This window comes from Nannospalax galili, unplaced genomic scaffold, assembly GCF_000622305.1.
Source record: "Nannospalax galili isolate Female #2095 unplaced genomic scaffold, S.galili_v1.0 scaffold312, whole genome shotgun sequence".
Lineage (NCBI taxonomy): Eukaryota > Metazoa > Chordata > Mammalia > Rodentia > Spalacidae > Nannospalax > Nannospalax galili.
In genome coordinates, this window is record NW_008335967.1 from 7503938 (window position 1) to 7515577 (window position 11640).

Genomic DNA, 11640 nt, shown 5'->3' on the forward strand with positions numbered 1-11640 from the left:
GTTCTCTGGCTTCCACATATATGCATGTGTACACACATGTACATACAAAAGCAATTATGCCAAGAGGAGGTGATGACTGGTAGAATTTCTCTCCCAGTTAAACATTGTTAGTCACTATATATAATTGAAAGCTGGTTATATAAAGGGAAGAAAGAATTTCACTGGTCATTTTTGGATTTAATTAAAATTAAATATATTTTATAACAGCACTGCACTTAGGCCTAGGTAAAATATCCTTTTTCTTCCTCCGAAGGGCAAGGAAACCAGGAGGTCAGGAACCATGCCTGCTGGGAGTCTGCACAGCTCTTATACTGCCTAGATCTGAGGGCAGACTGAGCTGCTGACTGCACATCACTATTTTCAGGAGAACATGATGTGGATTTATCTTAAACACATCAAATATACACAAATCCTCTTTTAATATGGTGGGAGGAGACTAGGGGTACAAAGAGGATGGAATCAGTCTAGGACTCTAAGAGATCTAAATTTAAATTTGGCTTCCTAACTCATTATAGTAGTGGTTTTGTTAAAGTAGAACAGAAGGTACTGTAACAAACTTGAGTTTGTTATTCTGATTGATGATAACTTAAAAAATATTTTATATTTATTTTATGTTTATGAGTGTATTGCTTGCATGTATGTAAGTGTCCCCATGTTGTATAATGCCCACGGAGGTCACAAGAGGGCATCAGATCCCCTGAAACTGGAGTTTTGGACAGTTGTTAGCCGCCATGTGGGTACTGGCAACTGTACCCAGGTCCTCTGCAAGAGCAGTCAGTGCTCTTAATTGCTAAGCCATCTCTTTAGCCCCTGATGTTAACTGTTAAATATTTAGATAGGTTGTACATGGGCTCCCACAATGACATTCTTGCTCAGGTTCAGCAAATTTAGGATCAGTCCTGATAACAGTGGTTATATGGCAAAAAGTAGTAAGTTCATATACATGAGAATTTTTTTGGCATTTTGGTTGTAAGCCTTACCCTTTTTAAAAAATTTATTATTTTTATTTTATGTGTATGAGTGTATTGCCTTCATGTAGGTAAGTGCACCCATGTCGTGCAATGCCTGCGGAGGACAGAAGAGGCCCTCGGATCCCCTGGAACTGGAGTTATGGACAGTTGTTAGCTACCGTGTGGGTGCTAGGATTCGAACCCGGATCTTCTGCAAGAACAACCAATGTTCTTAACTGCTGAGCCATCTCTCCAGCCCCAGGCTTACCCTTTAATGGCTACACCATCTCTATAGCCCCATGAGAATGTTCTTTAGCAGAGCCTTAAAGAAGTCAGATTTTCCTAAATTTCAGTGTAGGAGATGAATGAAAGGTTCCCTGGCACTACATTTACCCATACAAAAGGCACTCTTTATAGGTCAATGGTTACAAAATTTTTATTTTATTCTTTTGAGACAAGGTCTTACTGTTTAGCCCTGGAACTCACTATGAAGACATAACTGACCTCGAACACACAGAAAGCTGCCTGCTTCTGCCTCTTGAGTGCTGGGATTAAAGGTATGTACCATCACATTGGGCCTTGTACTTTGAGACAGGGTCTTATGTAGCCCAGGCACACCTTGAACTTATTATGTAGCTGCAGATGACCTTGAACTTCTGATTTTCCTGTCTCTGTCTCTACCTCTCAAGTACTGGGATTACAGATCTACACTACCATGTCTAGCAAGAAATTACTTTTTATTTTTTCTGTTTTTTTGAGACAGGGCTTCCCTATAGTCCCAGCTGGCCTGGAAATCTTTATGTAGACCAGGCTGGCCTCAATCTCAGAGATCCTCATGCCTCTATTGAGATTAAGGGCATGTGCCACCACTCCTGGCTGCAAGAAATTATTTTAATTGTGATAGTTTCAGTGTGATTTTGCAAAGTTTCTTGAAAATGACAGAAGACTGTGGTGGGGAATCTTAGTAATCATGCAATCAAATTGTACTCATTTAACACATAAGACAACAGATATCTTAACAGGCACGGGAGCCTGACTAACCTTACAATGCTGGTGAGTAGATGGTTTCCAGTCTTATCCTCTCTCCCACCATATGCTACTACTATTCCTGAAGGCATATGCTACCAGAGCATTCTAATTACTGTTTCCACTAGCTCTCACTATAAAGAATTACATATTTTAATTAGTAATACTTGTAGCACATATTATATACATTTAGTAGATCATCAGCCAGTCACTCACTTCCTGAACATTCTCTTCCTTTGAAAAATGCTTTCTAAAGATGGAGAGGTGGAAAACGAATTTCAAAAAGGCATTAGGGCAACTGATACTGTTCAAGGAACTCAAAGTTTAGTTCTGAATACCCAAATTAGGTAATCTACAGAAGTAAAGAAATACTCCTTTATCTATTTGGTTATTTTTCTAGTCAGTTCAAATTTTGTTGCTTTTAGTTAGCATTCAAAAGAATGGGTTTAATTTTAAAATATTTTATTTTTATTATTTTTATTTTATGTGTATTGTCTGCATGTACTGCTACCATCTTGTGCAATGCCCACGGAGGTCAGAACAAGGCATGGGATCTCCTGGAACTGGAGTTATGGATGGTTGTTAGTCCATGTGGGTGCTGGGAACCAAATTCAGGCCCCCTGCAAGAGCAGCCAGTGCTCTTAACTGCTGAGCCATCTCTCCCACCCCGAGGATGGGTTTCATTTTTGACTTCTTCATACATGTATATCCTTGCTTGCTCATATTCATTCCCCACTACCCTCTCGTGTCCCCTCCCCTGCTCTTGCTGGCTGGGCCCTCTCCTTCCTCCAAATAGTGCCCTCTGTATTCATGTTCTGTATAAATGTGCAATTTATTCTGCAGATGAGAGAAAACATGAAGTTGCTTCCTTTCCCTATTAGCTTTTCTTACACTCTCTCTCCTGTCCTGTTGCCCTCCCCCCATGGTCTCCCATCTAGTTTCATGTCCTATACATACTCAAACTTGGATTACATACACCAGAGAAAATGTGCAAAATTTGTCTGAGTCTGGCTTCAGGAAACACTCTTTATATTATTAACAATCTTGTTCTAAAAACTAAGAAATACATGTACAAACCAATACTAAAATTTGACACCCCTCCAATCTTAAGTAACGGGATGAGAAAAAGGGTAACAAAATAATTCCAACTTCCTGAGCTCACTAGGATATTCATTAAACATTACTGTTAACTGTTTTTATAAAGTAACTGTGTTCTTCTTAGGAGTCATAAAACTTCCTTTCACTGATGATCTAATTTGACTGTTACAGCTAGTCTTCTGTCCTGTTCTCACCCATGATCTAAAGTTAAACACATACTCTTAGCTTTAGCTACAACTGTGTTTTAAACCATCTACTCAAATTCCCTTCTTTAAAGCTAAAAGGCAAAGCACAAGCTTAAGAGTAGATCGAACTCTCAGGACAGGAACACGAAAACACAGACATTAACTTGGTTTTTTAGACATTTATAAACATCGCTAACGGAGTTTTCTTGGTGAGTTTAAGGTATAGTGATAATAAAATAAAAACCGTTAGGATTCAATCGCAATTTAAAAAGTCTCCAAATCCTGGATGAGTTTTACCTTCCTTCTCAGACTAATTCAAGTTAGCTTTGCAGGAAATTCTCTCCCCTTACTCAAATTTTCAAGTAAGGTAACTTTTTATATCAAGAGATTTCTAGCCTTCTCCATTCCTCGGATACCGAACAACGAAAGACGTGTAACTACCGGCAAATTTTCTCCGCTGAGCTGAGCATCTCTGAAACACGTTTTCAGAACCTGCCAAAGTAGGAAGGGAGCGAAGCCACCTCAGGGTGAAAGAGTGGTACAAATACGGCAAACTCTACGAGGCGAACACCTACGCTACCTTAGTCGTGGTGCGGCAGATTTTGGGGTTCTTCCCAGGGCACCCGAGTTCACACCAAGCGACGGTAGGAAGCCGGCCCTCTCCGGTACCGCGCCACTAACCGTGCCCGGAGGGCTCTGACCTCGAAAGAAGGCCCGCTTGGTAATCACAGCCCTACCATTTATGACCACGCCTGTGATTGGCTAATGCAAACATCCTTCATTTTAATGTACCCAATAGAAGCCCAGCGCGCGCGCGGGGGGGGGGGGCAAGTTGAGCCCCGCCCCTGGCCGAGGGTCCGCCCCTTGCCCCCGCGCTGGGGAGCCGAGGAGAGTAAATACAACAGGAGCGCAAAATGGCGGAACCGCCGAACCCAGCTCACAACGCGGTGGCCCTCCTCGCTGAGAAGGAAGCATTCGGCAAACTCCAGTCTTCGTCGCGGGAGCCCCCGGGTTCTATGTCCGCCAAGAAGGTCCGGACTGAGGAGAAGAAGGCACCGCGAAGAGTGAACGGGGAAGGGGGCAGCGGCGGGAACGGCAGGCAGCTGCAGCCGCCCGCGGCACCTTTGCCTCAGAGCTACGGCGGCCCCACGGCTTGGAGCTTCGCGGCTCTGCCCGCTGCCTCCTCCCCGTCCCCTTCTCGGAGCTGTTTTTCCTTCGCGGGCCCGGCTGTCTCCTCAGCCTCCTCTTCCGCGTCTCAGCCGGTGCCGCACAAACTGCTGGTGGCCCCCTCGCTCCTGCACGCTCAGCCTCACAGCGTCCTGCTCCCACCCGCCGCTCCCTCGGCTGCCGCCAAGCCGCGCAGACCCAAGGAGAAGCGGGAGAAGGAGAAGAAGAGGCACGGCCTTGGCGGCGCAAGCCGCGATGAGAACGGGGAGGCGAAGCCGCAGCCGCGAGGTGGGTGCCGCGGGGGAGGGGAGCGGCGAAGTGCGCGAGGCCGGGCTGGGGAACGCGGCGGGCCGGGGAACTCGGTGTGGGGAGCGGGCCGGGAGCGGAGGTTGCAGCCCCAGCGGGGCAGGAAATAGAGCCTGTAATTTCAGTCTCAGAGAGGAGACTGGCCGAAACTCTTTATTTTCGATACTGATTTTCCCTCTTAGTTAATGCGCTGCTGGACTTGTAGGACTAGGTTGCGTTTGGCTAGAGATACAGAAGGAGAGGTGAGGTCTTAAAAATGCGCGATAACTAAAGGATTGAGACGCGATCGCAGAAATTAATATTTGCAACACAGACTTCAACACCAGGAAACCCCCCCCCCCAAAAAAAAAGGTGGCGGAGAGTATCGGCGGAAGATGGAAGCTACCCGAGGCCTGAGCGTTTCATCCCTATTAGGGAAATGCAGTGTGCAGGGCCCCGAGTGTGCGGTTTCTGAGGTGTCCACCTTCTGCCCTCCTAGCTGCCTTGTATTCTCAAGTGTTTTGAGTGGTCCTGTTTGAAATACGCCCCAGAATTCAGAAGCATTTTCAGCCATATTTTTTTCTGTAGCAAATGCATCAAGAGCTTTGACTTTTTTATTATTTATTAATTTTTTTTTGCCGGATCTAGTGACTGCAAAGCGTTTTTGCATTAAATAGGACACATTTAAGTGTTCTTTTCTCTTACTGTAATTTTTCAATATTTCTTTAAAAGAAGGGGGTCCTTCCTAGGTCAGCTGTGAGTACGTAGGGATCTGACAACACAGCGTGGAACTGAGAAGTAGACCTCTATGTGATCGCAAGCCTACAGCCTGTCGTGATCGCTATTATAAATATACATTGTCATTGTCACTCAGTGTTGTGAAGTGATTTTTTTTTTTTTTTGTTTCGTTTTGGAAAGCAAGTGGAATGTCGAGCAGTTTTAGCATTTGCGGATCTAATGGTAGCTTAGATCTTGAACAATTATCGAAATTAGAATGCCTTATTTTTCAGTTTCAAAGGATGATGCTACAGAGCTTTGACATCTAAGCTAAGCTAATGGTCAGGTACTCTGGTCCCAGTGCCCCTAGGAGTGTTTTTGAAGTTGAAATTTTTATTCCTTCTAATCGGAATTTTTAGATGGTTAGTATTTTTAAACTGTTTTAATGGTTAAATATGAAATTTAAGTTATAAGTGTTTGGAAATCCATCCGTATGCCGCTTGGAATCTGTCTTTTTTTTTCTGGTGTGTAAGCTGCTCATCTGCTTTTTCTAAGTTCTTCACGGAAGTGAATGTAGGTATTACATTGTTGGAATATTCAAATGGCAGAAGAGAAATAAGTATTTAAAAACAAAATACTGGGGGGCTGAAGAGATGGCTCAGCAGTTAAGAGCACTGACTACTACTCAGAGGACCCAGGTTTGTTTCCCAGCACCCACATGGTGGCTAACAACTATTTGTAATTCCAGTTTTAGGGGATCTGAGGCAAGCAATACACTCATACACATAAAATAAAAATAAATAATTAAAATATATTTTAAAAAACCCTATTGTGTACACATGTGGCCATTATAGTGAAATGGTTGTTAAAGAGACATTGTTATAGTTTGAAGTGACATTTAAAACCCTTCTTTTGAGGGCTACCACTTATTTTTAAGTCCAAGTATAAGTGGTGATAGTTTTTACAGTAAGATCTGGGAATGATATTTTCCCATGACCTATGTGGAGTAATGACTAGGCATAAGATTTTTATTTTTGGACAGATTTTTTTTTTGAGAAAAAATTAAAATCAAAGCAAAAAGTTTTCTAGTATCTTGGTGGAAACTATTAAATTGGAAATTATTGCTCTGAAGTTTGAGTTTAACTAAGTTTGGGTTCTGTTTTAACTTAAAAAAAGTGACAGTGAAGTAGCAAGATAACATACATATTTTTATTGAAGTAATTGAAAGTCTACAATTCCCAGTTTGTAATATGCTGTTTATTTCTCTCTGCCTTTTGTAAAAGTCCTAGTGAAGGAATGACCAAATGACTGATGTTTGAGGTATTTACTTTTTAAGTGTGTCCTTAAGTTGGCTGTATTAGTTCAGTGACCCCTCAATAATCTGGTCATAGCTTATTGATCTAACAGACAGTACCAGAAGTTAGCTATAAAGATATTTAAGAAAAATAGGTTTTAAGATCTGCATCTCTATTAAACATGTAAGCTCTTTTATTTACCTAGGGGTTTTAAAAATCTTTAGAACTACTGTTATTATTTTTTGGATTTGTTTTGTTTTGAGATACGATATCCCTTTGTAGCTCAGGCTGGCCTCCACTTCATTATTGTAGACCAGGGTGACCTCAGACTCAAGGTGATCCTTATGCCTCACCTGCCTAAGTGCTGGGATTATAGTGTGAACTACCACACCTGGTTAGAACTCCTTTATATTTACACTGGTGATCAACCTAACAGAAAACATTCAAATAAACGTGTATAGGAAACGACCTGATACAACATTTAGTAAATGTTGAGTCTGAAGCATGGTTATTAATTTTTTTAACCACATAAAAAAATTAAAAGATTAAAAAAAATTTTATGGGGTTAAAAAATTAATAGGTGGGTCAGTCTTGATAGAGGAAAGGTCATTGACACCATACATTTTTAAAGCTAGGAGGAATAAACAAGAAAATTATTAATCTGAACCCTTGAGTACAGAGCTGATACATTCATTATACATGTGACATCTTCAAGGCTGTTTGGTGATAATAGTGTTTTAGATGATAGACATGAATGACAGTCTGAGTCTGCAAATAAATTTGTTTCTTATAAAAATGCAGAACATTTTAGGGTTTAAATTAAAAAAATACTATGTAGTTCAGGCTGTTTTGGAACCAACTGTGGCCTTCCTGAGAGTCCTGAGTTGCCAGGATTACAGACAAGGGCCACCATGCCTGTTTAGATTTATGAAATTACAAAATAATCAGATGGACCTACTGAATTGAAACAGCCAATTTTCATTTGAATTGAAAAGTGTGGAGCATGGACATAGTGGTGCATACCTGTAATAAGAATATTTGGGCGGGAGAAAGAGGATTTTATGTTCCAGGCCAGCCTAGACTACATAGCTAGACTCTGTCTTAAAACAAAACAAAACAAAACAAACACCAGGTGCTGTGGTGCACACCTTTAATCCCAGCACTCAGGAAGCAGAGAGAGGAAGACCTTTAAGAGATTGAGGCCAGCTGGGGTTACAGAGAGACCCTATCTCAAAAAAAGGAAAAAGTGAAAAATAAAAATGGACATGTACTGAAGATATAACACACCTTCGTCAATTCCAATAACTAGTAGAATTTGTATTGATCTTCTAAATTTTATTCTTTTCGCTTCTCTCTCTGAAAAGATAGTTTATTGAGTATATTGCAATAGGAAAGCCAGCTGGAGTAGAGTACTGCCTGCAGCCTGCTTTGTATTTTCCAACTGATTTTTTCCTTAGAATGATCCTGAAGTATTCCAAACCAGAGCATTTTACTGTTTTTTTAAACGTTGAAAATATAGTTACAGAATTGAACTTCAGTGAGAATAGAGTATTTTCTTAGAATTGAATACATTGAGGTATATAAAATAGTGATTTTTAAAAGGATGAGTGTTTGAAGATCTTTCATCTGTGCTCTCTAATACTGTACAGTATTAGGTTAAATTCATATTTAGGATGTCTTCTTTCTGCTTGTGTATGTGGCACAGAATGCAGAGGATGGATGTTTACATTATTTCCTTAGCTGACTGTTTTACTGAACCCAAAAGATTGCTGTTTTGACTAGGCTGGCTGACCAGGGAGCTTTAGGGAGCCACCTGTCTCCATCTTTCAATGCTGGGGTTACAGACATACTCAGCTATGCCCAGCTTTTTATGTGGGTGCTAGGATTTGAACTCACGTCTGCATGTGTGCACAGCAAGCTCTATTACTCACTGAGCTGTCTCCCTAGTCCTGTGTTTAGAGTTTGCATCATGATTGTCACTGATGAGAGGGGATCGTTAACTGATTTAGTTTTCTCTCTATATATATCTTTTCTTTTGCTTGGTTTTCTCTAGCAAAATCTTTCTGTACCGTCTGGCAGCTCCTTAAAATGCTTCTCTACAGTTTTCTACATCGATAAATCTGTCAGATGCACCATACTCCTTCTGTAGCTGTCCTGCGTTAGTCTGGATTGCTTCCTCCTAAGGCTGCCTCTCTGTCCACCTTGGGACTTCAGCTGACATTTGGGGGAGGCCTTTCATTCCTGCTGCATTCCTTTTTTCTGGACTCACTCTTCCTTTTGGTTCACTCTTTCAGTTTGATTTTCTCTACCAGAGGTAGTGAATATGAGGAAACTATACTGGTCTGGAATTTATTTATTTATTTATTATTTATTTATTTATTATTTATTTATTTATTTATTTATTATTTATTGGTCTTTTTGAGACAGGGTCTCCCTGTAGCCTCAGCTGTCCTGGAACTCACTATGTAGACCAGGCTGGCCTTGAACTCACAGAGATCCGCCTGTCTTTGTCTTCTGAGTGCTGGGATTAAAGGCGTGTGCCACCATGCCTGGCCCTGGACTTTATTTTTATTTTCACACTTGACCTTTTAGCTGTTGGGACATTTCTTCAACAATTTTTTTTTCCCTAAAAAGTTTGAAGATGGTGTTCTGTTATCGTCTGGCTTCTGGTACTGATGGTGAGAACAGTTGACCTCTCCAAAATGCTGTGTGTTCTACCCTGGGTTATTTCAATCCTTCCACTGGTTTTAAAATTTTCAGCTTTAAGGGAAAATTTGTAAGTTCTTGTGTTTCTGTTCCTCTATTGTGATAGATATATTTTTTTTTTTGCTCCTTTGTAATGGATTCAGCGTATTTGTTATTTAATTCAAGGATGCTAATTATAGTGTCTTTGAAATGTTTTGTGTCCTGCATTGATTTTGGTTCTTCTAACCTTTTTATTTCTTGGGATGCAGAGGCAGGGGATCTTTGTGTAATGGAGGCCAACCTGGACTACATAGTGAGTTCCAGTCCAGTTGTGGCTGCAGGGAAACCCTGTCTCAAAAAGACAGAAGAATTATTTTTACTTGGGGCTGGAGAGATGACTCAGTAGTTAAGAGGACTGACTGCTCTTGCAGAGGACCTGGGTTCAAATCCTAACACCCACATGGCAGCTAACAACTGTCCATAAATCTAACACCTTCTTCTGGATAGGCCCATGGACATTGCACAACACGGATGCACTTACATGCAGGCATTTTACTTATACACATAAAATAAAAATAAATAAAAATTTAAAAAATTATTTTTATTTATTTTAAATTAATTATTTTTATTTTATGTATATGAGTGCTTTGCCTGCATATATGTAAGTGCATCCGTGTCTACTACCCACAGAGCCAGAAGGGGGATGTCAGATTCCCTGGAACTGGAGTTAGGGACTGTTGTTGGCTGCCATGAGGTTCTTAGAACCAAACCCAGGTCCTCTCCAAGAGCAGCCAGTGCTCTTAACTCTGAGCCATCTCTTCAGTTCCTATTTTTATTTTTAATTATGTCTATATGTTTGTATCTGAGTGTGGGTGGAATCACAGTGCCTGAGGCAGACAGAGTAGGGTGTCAGAGCCCTTGTATCTGGAGTTACAGGACTGTGAGCTGCCTGACATAGCTATGTGCTGGGAACAGAACATGGGTCCTGTGCAAGAGCACTACATAAGCTGTCTCTCCAGTCCCTAACCTTTGTTCTGTTTGCTTTGGTCTCATTTAGTTGGAGGTGTTTTCAAATCTTTGTTATTTTTAGCAGTTCTTTCATATTTAAGACAAAGTTACTGAAACTCCTTGAAAACTCTTGAACATGCATGAGCAGGGCTTAATGACTAAGCCCATGTTTTTATCTTTATTTTTTTCTGGGTTAAGAGCTTTCGGTTTCTTCAGACAAAAGTCTTTCTTGTTTTCTGTGTCTGTGTTAGGTCAGGTGATGGGGAGAAGAGTCACGTCTTAATCTCTTGAATTGCTATAACAAACTACCACAGACTGGGTGGCTTAGAGTACAGAAACATTTTTTCACACGTGGATGGTGGAAGCCTGAGATCAGTCTCTCTACGATGATCTGGTTTTGGAAGGGCCGTTTGTCCTGCCTGTGGATGTCTGCCTTCACTGTGTGTGCTCATGTGACCTTTCTTAGGTACTTGCCCTTTGGGTGTGGAGCAGGAGAGATACTGATTTCTTCTTATAAGGTCAGTAGTCTTATTGGATAAGACCCCATACCCTTGTGACTTCATTTACTCTTACCCTCTAAAAACCCAGTTTCCAGATGTTGCAACATTGACTATTATGCCTCACAGATATAATGAGTATAGGCGATAGGGTTCTAGTGCTGGTCAGAGAAGAAACTACTTATTTAATAAGTTGTTTTCATCGCAGTATTTTATTTTATCCCTTTTCTGTCTGGAATACAACTGAGCCTGGAGTCAGTTTCATTAAAATTTTACTAAAGGAGAACAAAACACTTCCCTTGTTTCCTTAGGAGCGTATGTGGTATATATGATTGCTGTTTCTGGGGTACAGCTTAGTGGTAGAGTGCTTGCCTGGCATGGACAAGGCCCTAGGTTCAAAGCCTAATAGTGAAACAAAAGATTGTCATTTTTTTTCTTTCTTTTGTTATGCCAAAGCATTTGCCATTTTACCATCAGCTTTCTATTTATTTATTTACTTTACTGAGTTTTAAAAAATTTCATACAAAATTTCCCACTCAAATAGCTTTCTGTGTTTTATACACTGTATTTCAGGTTATAGTTAGAATTTCCCCTAGAAACAAAGGTGGACTTTGTTTCTGTCATTTTCTTGCCATTGTCTGGGTATATTTTTTAAGAGAAGATACTGAATTTTAGGCTTATTTTGATTTGTTCCGGTTTATGTGACATTTGTTAACTCATTTAATTC

The 11640-nt window shown here is 40.8% G+C and overlaps 1 protein-coding gene and 1 long non-coding RNA gene across 3 annotated transcripts in view; one reads left to right on the forward strand and one right to left on the reverse strand.

Annotated features, from left to right (window-relative positions):
• Positions 1 to 3423: 3423 nt before the first annotated feature.
• Positions 3424 to 3954, reverse strand: LOC115069945. The gene is made up of 2 exons (XR_003849179.1): positions 3840 to 3954; positions 3424 to 3751 (listed from the first exon to the last, which is right to left on the reverse strand). It is a non-coding gene; the product is annotated as an uncharacterized LOC115069945 (long non-coding RNA).
• A 169-nt stretch (positions 3955 to 4123) lies between these two features.
• Positions 4124 to 11640, forward strand: part of Rsbn1l (round spermatid basic protein 1 like) — an 85553-nt gene continuing 78036 nt past the window's right edge. For both annotated transcript variants that reach the window (XM_008830778.3, XM_029562364.1), the window contains exon 1: positions 4124 to 4714. In XM_008830778.3, coding sequence (XP_008829000.1) covers positions 4174 to 4714 — 541 coding nt within the window. In that variant the 5' untranslated portion in view covers positions 4124 to 4173. The remainder of the gene's footprint in view (positions 4715 to 11640) is intronic.